The sequence below is a fragment of the Taudactylus pleione genome, unplaced genomic scaffold (genome assembly GCF_031769625.1).
Source record: "Taudactylus pleione unplaced genomic scaffold, aTauple2 ptg000066l, whole genome shotgun sequence".
Classification (NCBI taxonomy): Eukaryota; Metazoa; Chordata; class Amphibia; order Anura; family Myobatrachidae; genus Taudactylus; species Taudactylus pleione.
Window position 1 is genome coordinate 7,667,755 of NW_028284468.1, and position 20,912 is coordinate 7,688,666.

Here is a 20,912-nt window from a genome sequence, read left to right on the forward strand (position 1 = left end):
GGTGGTCAGATGCTGCAGAAGGAAGGAAAGGCTGGCTGCAAGTCTACACTTATACACTGTTAATCTAGGTAAACGTGGCCCAATCTTCAACCAGCAATGTCAAGGGCACAGCTGGGAATCCCTCCAGCTGTGTGAGACAGTATTATACTGTTTGCCTTAATTACTACACAGCAAACATTTTTAAATGTCACTTTAGGGTTAGGTTGTTCTCATTCCTATTAACATGTACAGGGTTGTTCTATAAAAGGCAATCGGCCCTGGGCCCACCACTACAGAGTGCCTAGTAATGGATTCTGGATTGGAGAGCTTTTATCTTAGTCCCGTGGCTGTCTTGGAAACTTTTGCCTTTAAATGAAACGTAACAGTTAAGACATACAAGTTAAATATGTACCAGACTCAATGTTATAGTCCCAAATGTATTACACTCGGATTTGCTGGTCCTGCACGTTTCGGTCGATATAGCTCTTAAATTTCAAGCAGTACATGCTAAGTCGGTGACCGTGTTATTGACAGAGTGTCGGGCCCTGGTGCTACAATTCTCAGGCTAACTACCCAAAATCTGGCAGGCCGGCCTGAAAATTGTATAATGTGTACGCACTTTAATTGCTGCTTTAAATCTAGAGACTGTATAGAAGGGACCAACAAATCAAGGCCCATTACAAATGGGAGATAGTCTAAATACATTGTCCTAGCATAAGTCCTAATCTAAACCTAACCATAAATACTTTACTTATCCTATGTCCTTAAAGTTTCAGATCTTGCCCCAATTTGTAAAATTGTAACATTTTCACATATAATTACACTGTACAACAAATTAATACTTTTCATTTTTTTCCTTTCTAAAAACTAAAATGATTTCAGAATGTTTTTACTAGCTCTATTTTTTGAGCTACACTTGCACTATACTGTATGTACATTAGTAATATAGTCATAGTGAAAAGCTATTTTAAAATAATCTGATATTTTCTTGATAGAAAATAAATAACAGTTGTTTTAATTCAATCAATCACAAAGAACACAAAACGAAACAAACATACATCATACGAAAGTACTATCTAATATAGTGGCCTATTCATGCGGGTGGTTTCTCTTTGCTTGTCGCTTGTACTCCTCTTCTGGGGCATCTCTTGTCACTGTCCAACAGTAGTGATCACCTACCCTGATATCTTTGTTCCATTGCTGAAATGTCTTGGTGGAATCGCTCACTATGCTTGTCACTCAGTGCACCACACTTATCTTGTGTGGGTAATCCTGTGAATCGCATATATTTGAATAGGGGAGGGGACAAAACTGATTTAATTGGGTCATTAGGCCCCACCCTCTCTACGCGGAACACAGATTGCTGGTAAGATTCTCTCCATTCTGCCCACTTCACTAGGAATACCCCTACATCATCATAAATGGGCTATATCTCAGAACTCAGAGCTAACAGAGTTTTAAATGTCATATTCATTCTTTGCATGCTGAAATCAATTAGAAGTAACTATTTTCACATCGGGAACATTTTTATTGTTGTGCAGTGTTATTTGCTTTGAAGAAAGCTACATTTTTACTTTCAGGAAAGTAGGGAATTAACAAACTTCTATTTCTGATATGCATTTCAAGTGTAAAAGGTTATAGGCGGAAACTTATGAAAGCTTGGAGAGAGAATGTTGCGAGAGATTTAGGGGAGATAAATTACCAGCCAATCAGCTCCTAACTGCCATCTCTCACAGGCTGCATTTGAAAAATGACAGGAGCTGGTTGGCTGATATAATAGTCCTCAAACCTTTACTGAAAATGCTGGTTTTGTACGTCAAACCTTAATCTACCTTTAATTTGACCTCGAGAAAAAAAAAATTAAAGCAAAAAACAAATAGACAATAGAGATTTCTTATTCCACTACATTTAAATTTGAGAATAGGATCACAGTCCTGTAATCCACCACGGTATATCTGACAAATTAAATGAACAGAAAATGGTTCACAAGTGTAACAAGGTACACAGAGAGATTCAAAGTTGGTAAGATCAGTTGTACGATTTCCCTTGAAATTCTTCATAAGATGTGGGTCAAATGGTGTACGATTGAAGATCATAGGATACGATGCATAGAAGTGTATCACATCGCACACGATCAGTTGATATCTCTCTGCAAAACCATCTGATAGATGACGGCGAGTACACCAACTAGACGGCGGGGACGCGCATCGGGGTCGCAGAAGACTCAAAATACAACTATTGCAAACGATTGGTCTGACCAACCTGTAGAAAATGCCAAAATCGTGTTAAAAATCATCCCGCATTAGTTTACATTTAAAAGTATAGTCAGATGTGTAGGTTTACAGGGAAAATAACATAATAAAGTTCAGACAGTAGCCTTAAAACCTTTAGAAAGGTTTAAGCTGGGCATCCACTATACAATTTTCTGTTAGATATCTGTCCAATCTGGCTGGTTGGAATGAAAACCTGGTAATGTATGAGAGCAAATGACAGTCGATCATATGGGTTTCAACACTGAAAAAAGGAAATTTTTTTTTTTTTTTTTTTTTCAAATTGGTTAATTTTGTGTATTTTAACCAATTTGTCTGAACAACCATTTTTGGCTATTTTCCAGTGTTTATGACAATTGTCGAGTTTGAGAACCTGTGCCTTAGATGACAACATCTTATTGATCAATGTTACTAGAATCTCTTGGTCATTTAATGGGCATAAACACAACGTATAAGAGGTGTCTGCATCTCATATAGATGTGTACAAGTGGAAGACTTTTAATCATAAGTCATTCTAAGGCTGTGACCGCATCAACGAAATGAAAACAGAAAATATATTATTAAAATAAAACAAAAAGTTTATTCCAAGCAAGGTTGACGCACACAAATGATTCAGTAGTTATTGCCTTAAAACTTAACAATTAAATAAAAAAGATGGGATAAATTAAACAAGACAGGTAAGGAAGAACTGCAGAAAATGAATCCACAAAATAACCAATATAAAACATCTGCATGCAAAAGCTACAAGGAGGCGGAGACACCGGAAAATATAGGAAAGGTGGATTCACACTGAACTGAGGCCACTCTACCAACTACAGAAATAACATGTCCCCAAAAAGGGATTTCAAGCAATCTCAAACGTTCTAATTGGGCTATTAGCATTAACAAGGTTCAGTAGCCTGTAGAGCTGGTAGCAGTTTCATGAAGCCCAATTGATCTCTATACAAACTATATACAGTGTTTCAGGTGTTCTGACAGGAAGGAGCCAAATACTGGTTTTAATTGGCTGCAACTAACCATTGTGAAGTCTCACATATCTCATGGCTAATAAGAAATGGATGAAACTTTGTTTTGGGCACTGTATTTATTTGCGGTCAGAGGCAGCAGGACTTGGTGGCGTAGTTGGGACTAAGACGGCCCCAAAATGCTATTGGTTTCATTGAATGAGCAGCGCAAATCGTTTTGAAATAAGCTGCAGTTATGGGTGTTTACACTATTTTTTAGAACCTTTGTTTCAATGGAATGGCACCACAGCTTTTATTTTTTAAACCCTAAATAAACTTTATATATTCATTTTGAAAACCAGATCTCCCTTCAAGTCTCAAATGTTAATGAGGAGTCAGGGTGTTGTCAATAGGAAGAAATCATATATGAGAAATGCCCTATGTTCGTGTTAATGCATTGTCCTACAAAAACTCACAAAAGGACACACAACCATTCACCTATTCAACCACTAAATCCTAGCTATTTACAAGCATTACAATTTTTTTTTTTCTTTTACATTGAAATAATTACAGCCATCTTCACACTTTATTCAGATACAGTATGATGTCGTCATATGCGGCATGTTCTATACTGAGCAGTAATCACGGACTGCCGGCCGGCGCTCTGTCAATCCTAAGAGATGTATGGAAAATCTTGACATAGAAAATGAAATGCAACACAGAACACAGAGCCCTTCAGAGTATTAAAACAATCTACATTTTCATTTTACAGACTCCTTGGTTATGTAGGAGGAGGAGGAAGATGAGAAAGAGGATATTTTGGCATTAGGGAAAAATTCCAAACTTAAAAATGGCGGACCATGATTCAGCAAATGTGTCACTGATATTTCCCTATGTATACACTGAGTGTTCAGAACTTTGTGGCAAAAATGAAGTAGAGAAAACAACAACATTTCAACAAATATACATATATTCCTAACCGGATTATCTGCATTTTACGCAAATAATTCTGAAATTCTTACTAGGGAAGCCCTTGATCTCCGCTCATCAGCACCAAGGTGACGGTTCTGTGCAAAGAGTCCTGTAATAGTAACGTGTCCTCGCCAGCTGCACATAATGGAGGACGGATGCCATTCTACGGGCTGAGAATCCCACAAGAACGCATTCAGATGCAGCCATTTGGTGCTTAGGCCAAGTATCCAGACCACTATCGGACCACAGAGTTCGGTCAGTAAGATCAGATGATAATGCTGTGCGCGCCCACAAGCCAAAAGATGAACGTAGCCTAATAAATATCACACTGATTACATTAACAGGAAATGGTTTATTATACTATAGCTGGGCAGTATTGCCTTGTAACTGGCCAGCTGTAGTGATGTTTCTAGCGAAAGGCTTCTCTTGATATGTGTTCTGCTCACACAATGGCTTCACTTCCTACTGAGTGGTTGTGTAAGTATCTACTCACTATAACGCAATGAGGGTGATGAGCGAATGTTTTTACGGACAGGTCCTTAGAATGTAACAGTTCATTGCAATAAACAAGCCCATCATGGGTACAGAAAGGAGACAATAGAAGTGACACCAACAAAACAAGCAGCAAATAAAAGTTGTGGGACGTAGTATCGGCTGCTGAAAGTAGTAGCTTAGACAGTGAAAAACCTAACAAGGATAACTACAAATCATTGCATTTAGTAGGACGGGTCATTCCCTTGGCAGCAGCAACTACACAGGACCCCAACACAACAATCTGATACAGAACAAGTCAGTTACTTACTGCACCATCTGTCTGATATGTTATGTCATATAACCACCATATTAGCTAGAAACAAAGAATTGCAATCTCTATGAAGTTAAAGGCACAATAGAGGGGTTATGGTCTTCCATAAGAGGATAATATGGTGTTCAGCTTCCAGTCCTGACGGTATTGGCAAGGTTGACCTTCAATGAAATGTCCACAGACCTACATAGAGCTCCCTGCTGATATAGTGTAACAGGGTGGAATGGGAGCAATTAAGAGGCAAGAAAAGATTAACAAGGACCAGGACATATAATGCCATTCAGCATGATACTAGAATTCCCTTTTGTCCAATTAAGCAAAGAATAAAAAACCAACAGCTATTGGCCCTGTTGAAATTCCTATATACAGAAGATCGGTTGGTAATTAATTTCACTAAAGACTGGTCTTCCTGCACATGTAAGACATTACTACACTATCAGCAATCCAATGCTTTAGCAAGAAAGCAGAAGGGATTCTAGGACATACTATAACTGTGCTGCAAAAAAACTGACTTATCCATTCAAATCAGGATGGGCAGCTTCATTTCCAGGTTTTCTGCAGGAAGTACCTAACTGCTCTACATGTGTAGGAACACTGCTGGCTCAGGTTTTCTATAGCAACAACAGACTTGACCCAGGCACTTACTTTTTTGTAAACCCATATAGAATTTGCCAAATAAACCCACAAAGTAGCAAAAATGACCAAGAAGTATTAAAAAAAAAAAAAAAAAGAGAATAAAACAGAAAATGAAACATGCAGTGATCTATGGTGACTTTGGCACTACTTCCCCTTGACATGAAAGTCACAAGGATACAAAAAGAGAGAATTATATGATTCTGTAAGTTTCCCATGGGTGTATTGTTAAGAGCACTTTTAGATTATGGGAACAAGGCTGTATTAGCTACAGAAGCTGCTGTTATTCTGAATAATCATTTAGTTCATTGAAATGGCATGGCGCACATTGTACGTGCGCAGTCCTCACTCTCCCATCACCCTTAGCACGTTCCCTACTGTAAAACTGACCAAAAAACTTTAGAAAGAGTTAAGACATGTTCAAAAGTCATCAAGGAATACAAACACCTTCCCTGCCAGAGGCACGTTTCCAATCACCTAAGACGTAATGGTAAATCCAGGCACAGGGACAGTGAGTGATATATAAAGAGGCAGCATAGAGAGAGACAGAGAGACTCTGACACTGGCATGAGAGTTATTCAAGTATCAAGCAAAGGCCAGAGAACAGAAGCGGTGTCCTCAGAGGGCATAGAACAGATGCACAAAGTAAGGTCATTCCCGTAATGCAGTCGAACCCCTAAAATATAGGGCTTTGACAAAGGCCACAAACAGAACTCAGTTTTATTTTTCTGCCAGGAGGAAAAGATACACAGCATGGGAGAGCTGTATCCTTCCCAGTACGGTCACTGCCACGGCAAGGAGAGAACATCTACATTCCCAGCCTCTTCACAGAATGCTGCTGGATTCCCCTCTCGGGTGGCCTGTGAGCAGAGCTAGAGTGGCTCTTATAGAACGTTAAGATGGTTAAGAGGACAAAGGTAGAATTACATAAAAGGTCTTGATAGGATGTTAGCGGTTGCCCTTCATGGCTTCTTTTGCAGCCAGGATTAGAGGCGTCAGGCTGGACAGTGGCTTAGCAAGTTTCAAGAATGGGTGCTGCAAGGAAAAGGAGAATATATATTAAAGACAATCACTTTGTAATTCTCAGTCTTGCAGAACAGAACCTTTCCCCTTACATATACAGTCAGGTGCATAAATATTGGGACATTGACAGAATTCTCATATTTTGGCCTCTATTCACCACCACAATGGCTTTGAAATAAAACAAACAAGATGTGCTTTAACTGCAGACTTTCAGATTTCATTTGAGGGTAATTACACATCCAAATCAGGTGAACGGTGTAGGAATTACAACGGTTTCTATATGTGCCTCCCACTTTTTAAGGGGCCAAAAGTAATGGGACAAACTAAACAATCCTAAATCTAACTTTTACTTTTTTTTTTTTTTTAAACAAAATATTTTATTGGAAAACATAAGTTTGCATAAAGAAAAACAAACAAACAAAACATTGTCTTGAATATGTGATGAATTAGAACACATTCAAACTGTATACTTTTACAGAAGTAAATAATATCGATATTAACAACTCGGTAGTTAATAAATTAGCCAAAATCAACACAAGTAATACCGAGAGTTTACTAACTATTATTAGCCATAACATCCCAAAAATGTTGTATTTTATAACAAAAAAGAGAAATAGAAAGAAAAAAAAAGGAGGAACAGAACAAAACAAAAAGGGGAGGGGGGGGGGATTCAGAGGGAAGGGAAGGAAGGGAGTTTTAGGGTAGAGTATTCAACGAACTCCAGGAGCAGGACGAGTCAGAGTGAAACCATGGTAACCAAATCAGATGATATTTCGCTACTGAATTATTTTGTAAGCTGGAAATATATTCCATTGATGCAATATAGTTAATTTTAGCAATAAGAGCATCTTTTGAGGGTGGGCGGTGGTCTTTCCAGTGTTTGGCTATAAGGGTTTTAGCGGCATTACATATATGTGTAATCAGTTTATCCTGGGTTTTAGATACACCAATGTGTGGTGCATTCAATAAAGCTGATATTGGATCTAATGTAAATCCCGTACCAAGAGTCTGATTAATCAATTGGCGAACATGGGACCAAAAAAGGCGGATAGAGGGACAAGACCACCAAATGTGGAAAAATGACCCATCTTGACCACAAAGTCTCCAACACATTTTGGACGTAGCAGGAAATATGGAATGGAGTTTAGTAGGTACTAAGTACCAACGGGTATATACTTTATAGCAAGTTTCACGTATTGAAACACTAATAGAAGCTTCGGCGGTACGTAATCTAATTTCTTCCCATTGATCCTCAACTATATTCATAGCCAAGTCAGATTCCCACAGTAATTCGTGCGGTTCACGTGGAGGATGATCGGGGGCCAAAATTGAATTGTAAATTATTGAGACATTCCCTCTTCTCCCAATTGAATATAAACACAGACGTTCAAATGAGGTAGGTTTGCGCAGCGAAGGAGATTTAGATTGGGAGCAGATAAAACTAATAATGTGAAAATATTGGAAGAAGCAAGAGGAAGGGAGGTTTAAGCGATCTTGGAAGTCCTGGAATGAGGAAGGAGCAAAATTGCCTTTGATATGAATAAATCTGTCTACACCTTGAGCCTGCCATGGAGCTGCCATTTTTCTATCCCATCCTGAGGGGAATTGGGGTGAGTGGGGACGGATAGGGAGAAAGATCATAGGTGGTGCGTACTTTGTCCCATATAGCTGGAGAGAAAATTTGATAGTAGGGATTGAGTACACTGACGCCGGCCTACAATTTTTAGGAAGCCAAACCAAAGTATTAAGCATACCACTTTGAGTCAAGGAATTCTCAATATCAACCCACTTATTAACTCCTGGGTCAGAATGCCATGACAGGATGTGATTAAGATGACATGCCTTATAGTAAGACTGTAGAATAGGGAGTCCCAAGCCTCCCGTGATTGTACTTTTGCTACGAATTGATCTCCTGATACGGGGTCTACTACTCGCCCATACAAATCTGTTACAGTGTTTTTGTAAAGAGATGAGGGTTGCGTGGGGTACTGAAATTGGAAGAGTCTGGAAAAGATATAATAAACGGGAGAGAAGGTTAATTTTGAGAGCGTTTATTCTACCAAACCACGAGATATACATCCGGTCCCAGTTCTGAAGTTCCTGTGTCAAATTATTAATCAGAGGAACAAAATTAGCCTGATACAGAGAAGAGTATTTTTTAGTGATGAATACCCTAAGATATTTTATAGCGGATGGCCTCCAAAGAAAAGGAAACGAAGAGGTTAACGTGGCCTGCATTTGAGGAGAAACATATAATGCAAAAGCTTCCGATTTAGAATTATTAATTTTGTACCCCGATAAGGAACCGTAAATGGAGAGCTCCTTTTGATGATTAGGAAGGGATATTAACGGATAGGAAAGAGTCAGGAGAACATCATCCGCGAAAAGGGATATTTTGTAATGGTTTTGACCAACTGTGATGCCCTGTATATCAGTATTAGCTCGAATACGGGCTGCTAGTGGTTCGATGCATAGGGCAAATATAAGGGGTGATAATGGGCAGCCTTGTCATGTGCCGTTGTTGAGGGTGAATCGGGGGGAACAGATCCCATTTGTCAAAACCATAGAAGAGGGACAGGAATAGAGGGCTTTAATAGCCGTGATAAAATGGAGCCTGAATCCAAATGAGGAGAGAGTAGAGAATAAGAAGGGCCATGAAATGCGATCAAACGCCTTCTCAGCGTCGAGTGCTAGGACTATAGAAGGTGTTTTGGAGGCATTAATATGATGGATCAAATTGATAGTGCGTCTTGTATTGTCTGAGGCCTGACGTTCCGGCATAAAGTCTACTTGATCAGAGTCGATTAAAGACATTAATACAGAATTTAATCTACTAGCAAGTACCTTAGCAAATAATTTAAGATCAGTGTTTATTAAAGAGATGGGCCTATAATTGGTACAAAGGGAAGGGTCTTTACCGGGTTTGGGGATAACTATAATACGAGAAGCCAAAGAATCAGTGTGGAACGGGGTTCCGTTCATGACTCCATTAAATAGTTTAACCATATATGGTAACAGCTGAGGGGCAAATGTATTGTAGTAGGCCATTGAATATCCGTCTGGGCCTGGGGCCTTAGATGGTTTCTGGGTTTTTAGTGCAGCTTCAATTTCCTCAATTGAGATATCATTATTTAACAGCTGACGAGCAAATGTATCAATTTGGGGGAGGGCACAGGAATCTAGATACAATTGGGACTCAGTGGCATGAGAGGATGGGTCAACAGGTGGTTTTAAATTATATAGAGCTCGATAGTAATCCAAGAAAACCTTGTTGATACATTTAGGGTCATAGGTCAAACAACCAGTGGGGTCTTTAATTGAGTAGATGGCCTGGGCAGCTTTTTTATTGCAGAGTTTATTGGCCAACAAGGTATGAGCCTTGTTGCTTTTGTCATAGAAATTTTGATTAGCCCAGCGCAGAGATCGTTCGACCTCTTCAGCTTGGAGAGATTGCATTTCAGCTCTTGCTTTAGAAAGTTGGATAAGAGTGGTGTTGGAGTGAGTGCGCTTGTGTTCTCTGTCAAGATCTGCAACGGAGTTGGTCAGGTGAGCTATCTGTTGTTCCTGTTCTCTTTTTCTACGAGATGCATATTGAATAATCGATCCCCGTATGACTGCTTTATGGGCCTCCCAGACCGTCGACATAGTACACTCTCCCTGTATATTAAGAACGAAGTAATCCTGAATTTTAGATTTTATCAGTTCCTGAAACTGGGGGATTTTTAGTAAAGTCTCGTTGAGTCTCCATGGTGACCTACCATTCTTAGATTCTAAGAGGTCAAATGTTACTGACAAAACTGAATGGTCTGACCAAGTGTTAGGAATTATCTTGGAGTGAATTGCAGACTGTGAGAGTGAGGCACAACAAAGAAATAAATCAATACGGGAGTATACATCATGGGGTATGGAGTAAAAGGTGTAATCTCGGGTGGTGGGGTTAAGAAAACGCCATACATCAAAAAGCCCATTTTCAGCTATATTTTTTTGTAATGCTAAGGATGGGGTTGATATGTATCTACGAGGGGGGGAGCCTGATTTGTCCATGTGAGGAGCGAGAGTCATGTTAAAATCTCCCCCTACCAGTGTTTTACCTTTATGATAAATACTGAGATCATGAAAAAATTTACGAAAGAATCTGGTTTGGCCAGTGTTAGGGGCATATATGTTAGCTAATGTAATCTCCTCATGTCCAAGCTTACCTCGTATAATAATATATCTGCCCTCAGAGTCACATCTGGAATCTAGAAATTGAAAAGGGAGGGACTTTCTGAGCAAGCTTGCCACGCCATTACGTTTGGAGGCGTGGTTGGAATACCATACCATTGGGAAAGTTTTGGAGGATAGTGACGGGTGTGAGTTATTTTTCAAGTGGGTCTCTTGTAAGAAAATAATATCTCCTTTCAATTTACGAAGGGTCTTGTGAAGATGTGAGCGCTTTTGGGGTGTATTAAGACCCTTTGTGTTAATGGATAAACTTATTAAAGGCATCGCAACAAGGTTTCAAATAACAACTTAAATAATTGCCAAATAAAAAACAAAACTCTGGGGTCCGCTAGAAAGGGGAAAATGCTCGATGAGCTCGCTCTACCTGTATGGACTCAGCGGTCAGTGAAGGAGCTATTGAAATAAGTAGTCTCTTGAGATAGGATTCCAAGTCGGAAGCTGTAATGACCTCCGGGATATTACGGATTCGGAGGTTGTTCCGTCTCTCGCGATTTTCGAGGTCTTCCGTCTTATCTCGGAGAAACTCCAGTTCGCTATGTAGGCAATCCATGTTGTTGCCTGTTTTTTCTTGGAAATTCCTATGGGTGTCTGCTTGTTATTCCAACAAGGAGGTACGAGAATCCAGATCGGCGATGTCAGATTTCAATTCACCAATAGCCGTTTGAAGAGCATTCGTGAATGAGGTTTTAAGGTCCAATATCATGGATTGAAGGGATTGTATGTCCTCTTTTGTCGACTGGGCTGACATGGGATCCATCATTGGTTGAGATATAGAGGTAATAGGTGAAGTAACTGAGGTCTGTGACCCACGACGGGAGAAATGTTGTGAGATATCTTGTGAGGCAGTTTTTCTTGTTCTATTTCCTGATCTGCTCATAGTATCGTGTTAAACAAGGATAATATAGCAATGTGTGGATACATAGAGAAAAGTAATGATTATGCTTGTAGCTCAGAAGCGGGGGGAGCAGAGGATCACATATTACACCAGGAACAGCATGAGTGTATATCTAGAACGTCCACAGTTTCCACGGCCCTTATGACATCCGGGGTCAGATATAGGTCAAGAACACCAGTGTCCTATGTTCCAGGGGTAAATAAGTGAAACAGCAGAATACGGAGTCTTCTCAGTGATTTCTGATTAGAAATAATTATTCCAACAATCAGTGTTCAACAAGTGCAACAGCAGTAGCAAAGATATTAAACCCAACAGGGAGCTTCTCACTTCAGAGATAGGCAGGATGATGTCTGTGAGAGTATTCTGCGTCACATTAGTGGCCACTATTCAACTATAAAGATCCTAAATAGTTGCACGGGGCGGATTTGACCCAGTGTATGTTGATTTAGCAAAAACCACTCCAGTAATCAAAAATGCAGCAGCAATAGAAAAAATACAATACAGGACAGAGGAGTGCAGTCCTCAGGGGAAAAGATTCAAAATGGTGCTTGTAATAGTGTTTTACAATAGTAGCCCCTGCACATGTAAAGGGAGCATGGGCAAAACAGAGATCCCGGTCCAGCCGACAGAACTCACCCTTCAGCCCCTATTAGGAGTGAGACCCCGGGAGAATTATGGGAATATTTAATAATTATCTATGAGGTGGCAGGGTGCCCGTTAGTGGACTGGGCATCCCACAGTATCCCCGCTAATACGGGTCACCAGGTGTGAGGAGAAGCAGGCAAGAGCCGCATGTCACATGGGCGGCCAAGTCACAGCAGCCACCGGTGAGCTGCACAGCAAATCCGTCAGGAAGGACACAGGAGGACTCAACCATCAACAACAGGAGCCGGTGGTTCCAGACAGCGGGAGCCGCCGAGATCGTCCAGAGCGGCAAACCTCGCGGTCCTCACACGTAACCGGAGGATCGCAGCAGAGCCGGCTCTGCAGCTGAGGACGCGGCTGGCCTCGTGAGCGGGTCGGAGGGGCCACTGAAGAGACAGTCTGGTGAGGACAGGCGAGGTACAGGCACCGCACCAGGTAAGGGAGCGCTGCAGCTCGGGAGTCAGTCCGCCGGGCACCGGGTTTAAAATTGAGGCCCCGGCTTCACTCGAGTGTCCAGGCCACAATCCGCGGGAGCGAATTATTTACTCCCCGGCTCCGTAACCTCGGCCACCGTTGGTGCAGGGGGTATATCAGAGGCTGGGACAGGTGTCAATTGTCCCCAGCAGTTTTGGGCTTCTATATATTGGCTATCAGGCGGGAGCTGCAGGGAGACACGACTGATCCTGATGGACGCCAAGCCACGCCCCCCCTAACTTTCACTTTTTAATACTTTGTTGCAAATGCTTTGCAGGCAATTACAGCCTGAAGTCTGGAATGCATAGACATCACCAGACGCTGGGTTTCATCCCTGGTGATGCTGTGCCAGGCCTCTACTGCAAATGTCTTCAGTTCCTGCTTGTTCTTGGGGCATTTTCCCTTCAGTTTTGTCTTCATCAAGTGAAATGCATGCTCAATCGGATTCAGGTCAGGGGATTGACTTGGCTATTGCATAACATTTCACTTTTTAGCCTTAAAAAACTCTTTGGTTGCTTTTGCAGTATGCTTCGGGTCATTGTCCATCTGCACTGTGAAGCGCCGTCCAATGAGTTCTGAAGCATTTGATTGAATAAGAGCATATAATATTGCCCGAAACGCTTCAGAATTCATTCTGCTGCTTTTGTCAGCAGTCCCATCATCAATGAATACAAGGGAACCCAGTTCCATTGGCAGCCATACATGCCCACACCATGACACTACCACCACCATGCTTCACTGATGAGGTGGTATGTTTTGGATCATGAGCAGTTCCTTTCCTTCTCCATACTTTTCTCTTCCCATCACTCTGGTACAAGTTGAAATTTGTCTCATCTGTCCATAGGATGTTGTTCCAGAACTGTAATGGCTTTTTTAGATGTTGTTTGGCAAACTCTAATCTGGTCTTCCTGTTTTTGAGGCTCACCAATGGTTTACATCTTGTGGTGAACCCTCTATATTCACTCTTGTGAAGTCTTCTCTTGATTGTTGACTTTGACACATATACACCTACCTCCTGGAGAGTGTTCTTGATTTGGCCAACTGTTGTGAAGGGGTTTTTCTTCACCAGGGAAATAATTCTTCTGTCATCCACCACAGTTGTTTTCCGTGGTCTTCTGGGTCTTTCGGTGTTGCTGAGCTCACCTATGCGTTCTTTCTTTTTAAGAATGTTCCAAACAGTTGATTGGGCCATACCTAATGTTTTTGCTATCTCTCTGATGGGCTTGTTTTGATTTTTCAGCCTAATGATGGCTTGCTTCACTGATAGTGACAGCTCTTTGGATCTCATATTGAGAGTCGACAGCAACTGATTCCAAATGCAAATGTCACACCTAGAATCAACTCCAGACCTTTTACCTGCTTAATTGATAATGAAATAACGAGGGAATAGCCCACACCTGTCCATGAAATAGCTTATGAGTTGATAGTCCCATTACTTTTGGCCCCTTAAAAAGTTGGAGGCACATATAGAAACCGCTGTAATTCCTACACAGTTCACCTGATTTGGATGTAATTACCCTCAAATGAAATCTGAAAGTCTGCAGTTAAAACACATCTTGTTTCATTTCAAAGCCATTGTGGTGGTGAACAGAGGCCAAAATATGAGAATTCTGTCAATGTCCCAATATTTATGCACCTGACTGTATATCTAACAGAATGGATCCCATGCCAAGAGAAATAGGCCAGCTTTCTGGCAGGATGGGTCCATCCATACGTTACAGCAGAGTGGTCACATGATAGATTGGCACAGGGTGGACCATCCAGGGATGCCGGACATAGCTACTGTGTATCAACTGAATGTCTTTTATCAGATATAGGAACGACTTCCAACATGCTTACATGAAGAAGGTAAACTGGATGTGGCAAATTCCATATAGGTAAGTGGGACCTATAAAAGTAGCATGTTGTCATTTCAACTACAGTTTTACCTGGACTGTCCTAAGCTGCTCAGAGTCTGCAACACAAAACCCGTGGCAATGTATCAGCTGAGACTTGGTAAGTGTAAACGTTTTAATGCTACATTCTTTTGTATAGTGCGTGTTCAGGTGAATGAGGACAAGCAATAACCATAAGGATGCTGATATAACAAAGTGCTCTGCATAGGATATAGATGTAATACGTGTGTCCACAAAATATAAAAAAAAACAGTGAAGAATTAAAAAGAACAGAAATCCAGTTAGCAAACTAAGCGAGAGATCTAGAAGGTACTAAGAATTCTGGGCTATTACCCCAGGTTTATTACCTATATCCTCTTAGTACAAGTTATATATATGTAACAGCTGGAGAGCCACAGGTCACCTACCACAACAGAGAACATTTATACCTCTTTTCCACCAAAATCCTGGGACCGACCCAGGTTTTGGAAAACCGTTCCAACCCAGGTCAGGCCCCATTCACACCGCCCTGGCGACGCAGGTTATTCCTGGGCTGGCCCCATTTACAGTCCAGTGTTTTCTTTTCTGCCGGCGCTTGAAGATGACATCATCCCCAAGTGCCGCTAATACGGCTTCTATCGGGACTCGGGTGAGATGACCCAGGTAACCCGTTCACACCGCCCCGTAACCCAAGTCGTTATAGTGTCCAACCCTGCTCGCTACCTGGGTTGCATTGGCGGGGCACTCAACCCGTGTTATTTTTCGAAGATCCTTTCACAAGGAGCCAAACCGGCAATAACCCGGGACGTTTCGGCGGTGTGAAAGGGGTTTTAGATACTCTCTGTACACTCCCTTTCACTTACGTCAGATGTCTACCCACCTGTAGGAGCTGTCTGGCTGATCCTCGCTTTTCTACATCCATCTCCAAGGAACGATTCAGGAAGTCTCGGAAGATTGGAGACAGCTTCTCAGGATTCTGCAGCTCCGGGGTGCCGTTAGTAGCAATCAGATACAAAGCCTGAATAAAGACGGAGAGAGAGACCCTCTGTGAGCCAGCAAGATTGCACTTGGAAACATTTCAGCCTGTCCCTGAACTGTGAAAGTGTATGCCATCATTTCTCTTTAATAATTTAATATCTTATTAAATGCTTTGTTGGACTGTTCTATACAACCTGCAAAGGTAAATGTAAAATTCTTAATTACTTGTGGAGGAATAATTACTAGGCTATAGGTTTTACAGATCCCCTGCCAAATGCAATAATTAAACTACAACATCAGAACAATGTATTCATCAGTCACAGCCATGATCTTACTCATTAAATGTACAAGGTCGAGAACTTACCCTTAGAGGGTTCTCATTGAGGTAAGGTGGTTCGCCTTCCACCATTTCAATAGCCATGATGCCAAGCGACCAGATGTCTACCTTAGGACCATAAGCTTTTCTGGTCACCACCTCTGGTGCCATCCAGTATGGGGTACCCACCATGGTGCTACGTTTGCTCTGCTCAGGGGTGATCTGAGCACAGAAGCCAAAGTCAGCTACAAGAGGAGACAGAGCGGAGAATTACATCTGGTGCAGTATGAACACAATTAAGCAAAGAACAACCATAACTATAGAACACATCGTGCCAGATCCAAATGCCAAACGCTAGTATTTATACAACAAGATAGAGGTTTGATGCACAAGAAAATGCATTTTACACACATTTCTATAAAAAAGTATACAACACAAATTCCAAACCCCAAAAATAAAAGTCAGATTATACACTAAGCTAAACGACTGGTCTCTGTCACTAGAACATCATTTTTTTAATTGTCCTGATATTAATCACATAGTATTTGGTATCTCAATAAACCTAGAACTCTTCAGCAAGTCAATGACGCACTTTGGAGCATCGATCCGTAACTTTGCTGTTATATTTTGATACAAATTATCTATAATCTTACTAAACTGTGAGTTATCCCTCAAATTAGCTAATCTATAAAAAGCTCTGGATTGTAGCAAGAAAAGCACATGATTACCAGAGCTGTATGATCCTATTCAACTGATGGGAGTGACAAAACAACACAGAATCCTAAAGCAGAAAGAAATGCTGCCCAGCTGGTTTATGTTTTATCACCAGATGAATTTACTCCCCCTGAGCTGTAAGTGAAAGCAAAATTCAATGCAGCTGAGCTCGAAACGCAATTTGGAAACATAACATGCAGCCTGTGTTACAAATGTATTTAGGCAAATATAAATAAAGCACTCACTGAGTTTGACCGACCCGTCCATTCCTAGGAGCACATTGTCACTCTTAATGTCTCTGTGAATGACCTGATTGGCGTGTAAGAATTCCAATGCTTGCAAGCACTAAAATCAGACAAACACATCCATTACAACTGGCTTGCAGATCATGTGACAACTGTATTACTGCATGGGGATGAAAGGCTGTTTTTTTTTTTTTTTTTTAAAAAGTGACAACCACATGTTGGAACAAAAATGACAGATCATACTTATAGGGGCAAATGTATTATACCGGCACTTATCTTGTGCTATAAGCTCATCCTGCTTTCTCTGATCAATGTGAAGCAGAAAGCAATAACACCGAGATATTTTAACATCTTGGTCGCTGGAGTGGGGGAGAGAAAACTTTAGCGCACATGATGACAGGTAGTCCTGCCAGTATGTGAAAAACATTATAAGCCTGTTTTTTTTTTTTAATAACGTGCAATTATTTTCTGTCGCCATACAGCAGTATGGCGACGGCGGCATCGTTAGATGTTTGCAGATAAGAGAAGACAAATTTTTCTCACGCTATTTACTTTCAGAGGTCCAATGTAAGTGTCAAATAGTGCTGTTTATTTTTTACATCTCTCCATTAGCCACTGAACTTTACATCATCACCCATATAATTTGGCCATGTTGTCGTACTCTTTAATATATCTAATATCAGTCACTGGTTCTAGGCAGATGTTTAGCAATAAACCAGCAGATGGCAGCACTCACCTCTCTACACACAGCAGCTATCTGAGCTTCATCCATGCAGGTTTCTGTGACCACATCAGTGAGAGACCCTCCAGCCAGATATTCCATCACCACAAACAGCTCATCTCCAACCAGGAAGCTGCAGGTAACACACTGTATGAGTGGCCAATGGCAAGCAAGGGTGTATAGGGAGAGACCAGGCTTTTATGTGTGTATGAAATACTTCTAGATCATATAGATAAAATAGTCACATGTACTGAAACTCACTGGCTTTCATTAGATTACAGAATATATGTGCATAACAATATTCATTGGAATAACTGAAAACCAGCTGTATCTAGGTACTAGAGGTAGCAACATACCCCAGTAAACACTGTTTGAATACTAATAAAGCTGTAAATCGACATCTAATATTAGTAATAGAAGGGCGTGAAAAATGTAGAATAATAATATTTCCTTATATTATTAAGTTAGTTGAACACCCCAACATGCAGTACCCCTCTCCTGTGCTGCGACCCATCTATAAGAAACCATCTGGCTTTTATCCCCACACAAAAACATCTCTTTATAAGATTTTACCCTAATCCCAGCTGTACTACCCTTACTAATGCCCTCACTAATACCTCACTCCCCAGCTGTACTACCCAAACTAATGCCCTCACACCTACCCTACTCCCAGATGTACTACCCAAACTAATGCTCTACTCCCAGCTGTAGTACCATAACTAATGCCCTTACACCTACCCTACTCCCAGCTGTACTACCCAAACCCCTACCCTACTCCCAGCTGTACTACCCAAACCCCTACCCTACTCCCAGCTGTACGACCCAAACTACTGCCCTCACGCCTACCCTACTCCCAGATGTACTACCCAAACTATTGCCCTCACACGTACCCTACTCCCAGATGTACTACCTAAACTAATGCTCTACTCCCAGCTGTAGTACCATAACTAATACTTTTACACCTACCCTACTCCCAGATGTAGTACCCACACTACCCAAACTCCTACCCTAGTCCCAGCTGTACTACCCTAACTAATGCTCTACTCCCAGCTGTAGTACCATAACTAATGCCCTCACACCTACCCTACTCCCAGATGTATTACCCACACTAATGACCTCCCACCTGTACTAGCCACACAAATGCCTCCACATCTACCCTACTCCCCCACGTAGAAGACACATTAATGTCCCCTTGAACCTATGCAACTCCCATCTGTACTACTAATACACCGTCACACCTACCCTACACCCATCTATACTACTAATACACCCTCACACCTAGCTTACTCTGACCTGTACTACTAATACACCCTCACACCTAGCTTACTCTGACCTGTACTACTAATACACACTCACCTAGCTTACTCTGACCTGGACTACTAATTAGGGGTGAGCGGGTTCGGATTTCTGAAATCCGAACCCCCCCGATCAGAGTCCGATCAGAGTCAGGCTCGACTTTTCCCACCTGACTCGGATCTGAAATCGAGGCAAAACGTCATCATCCCGCCTTCCGAGTCTCGCGGGTTTTGGATCCTATATAAGGTACCCGCGTCGGCGCCATTTTCTCACTCGGCTGTGGACAGTGAAGAGGGAGGGTGGGAGTTAGGGCTGTGTAGTGTAGTGTAGTGCTGCTGTTGTCCACTACTTCAAAGTCCATAGGGGCTGGCTGTGTTGTGCTGCTGTTGTTAATAGGGGCTGTGTCCACTACTTCAAAGTCCATAGGGGCTGGCTGGACTGTGTTGTGCAGTCAGTTCTCCATAGGGACTGTGTCCACTCCAAAGTCCTGTGCAGTGTCCCAGTCCTAAAGGGGTGCTGTAGTGTTGTCCAGGGGGTGCTCTGTCCATCAGGGGTGCTCCCCCCAAGTGCTAAAAAAATTATATTTGTTCTGTGTTTGTGAATTGTGTGCGCAGTAGCCGCACGTGCATCAACAAAGTAGTGCCAAGCGTGCGCCTGTGTCATAAGTAAAGGGCCGGCTGGCTTGACCGTTAAGGGTGCTGTAACCCCCGAAAGTACACTCCAGTCCAAACCAAAAAAAAAATTATTTTCTGTGTTTGTGAATTGTGTGCGCAGTAGCCGCACGTGCATCAACAAAGTAGTGCCAAGCGTGCGCCTGTGTCATAAGTAAAGGGCCGGCTGGCTTGACCGTTAAAGGGTGCTGTAACCCCTGAAAGTACACTCCAGTCCAAACCAAAAAAAAAATTATTTTCTGTGTTTGTGAATTGTGTGCGCAGTAGCCGCACGTGCATCAACAAAGTAGTGCCAAGCGTGCGCCTGTGTCATAAGTAAAGGGCCGGCTGGCTCATTTCTTAAAGGGTGGTGTAACCCACAAAGTGCACTACTCTCCAGCAAAAATAAAAAAATATTTTCTGTGTTTGTGTGCGCTTTAGCCGCACGTATATATCAATATAACGTAAATGGAGGACCAAACTTTCTCCGATAAAAATAAAATAGGGAAAGATCAAGAACCACTCCCTCCTAGTGCTGTTGCTGCTGCTGGGAGTTGTTCATCATCCCAGAGAGGAAGTAGGAACATCACTATTTTTACTAAACAATTCACCCTCCAACAGTCCCTAGCGATGAGGATGAAGTACGACAGCAGTCATCCTGAAGCAAAACGTATAACTGAGGCCTTGACTGCTATGTTGGTGTTAGACGTGCGTCCGGTATCCGCCATTAGTGCAGTGGGATTTAGACAATTGATGGAGGTAGTGTGTCCTCGGTTCCAAATCCCGTCTAGATTCCACCAGCATCCTCAAAGCAGCAGCGACAAGCGTGTGTCTGTCTGTTAAAGGGTGGTGACACCCTCAAAGTGTGCTACACAAACAATTAAAATATTGTTCTTTTTTTTTCGGTCTTTGTGAAATGTGTGGGCTGTAGCCGCACCTGCATCCTTAAAGCAGCAGCGACAAGCGTGCGTCTGTCTGTTAAAGGGTGGTGTAACTCTCAAAGTGCTCCAAAAAATAAAAAACTATTTTTTGAATGTGTTTGTGACTTGTGTGCGATGTAGCCGCACTTGCATCCTCAAAGCAGCAGCGACAAGCGTGCGTCTGTCTGTTAAAGGGTGGTGACACCCTCAAAGTGTGCTGCACAAACAATAAAAATATTCTTCTTTTTTCTGTCTTTGTGAATTGTGTGGGCTGTAGCCGCACCTGCATCCTTAAAGCAGCAGCGACAAGCGTGCGTCTGTCTGTTAAAGGATT

General features: G+C 41.8%; 1 protein-coding gene across 1 annotated transcript in view; it reads right to left on the minus strand.

Moving 5' to 3' along the window:
- Positions 1-2,806: 2,806 nt before the first annotated feature.
- Positions 2,807-20,912, minus strand: part of PAK2 (p21 (RAC1) activated kinase 2) — an 81,289-nt gene continuing 63,183 nt past the window's right edge. The window contains exons 11-15 of the mRNA XM_088466635.1: positions 17,728-17,845; positions 16,992-17,091; positions 16,081-16,277; positions 15,619-15,756; positions 2,807-6,638 (exon numbers count right to left, since the gene is read on the minus strand). Coding sequence (XP_088322761.1) covers positions 6,552-6,638; positions 15,619-15,756; positions 16,081-16,277; positions 16,992-17,091; positions 17,728-17,845 — 640 coding nt within the window. The 3' untranslated portion in view covers positions 2,807-6,551. The remainder of the gene's footprint in view (positions 6,639-15,618; positions 15,757-16,080; positions 16,278-16,991; positions 17,092-17,727; positions 17,846-20,912) is intronic.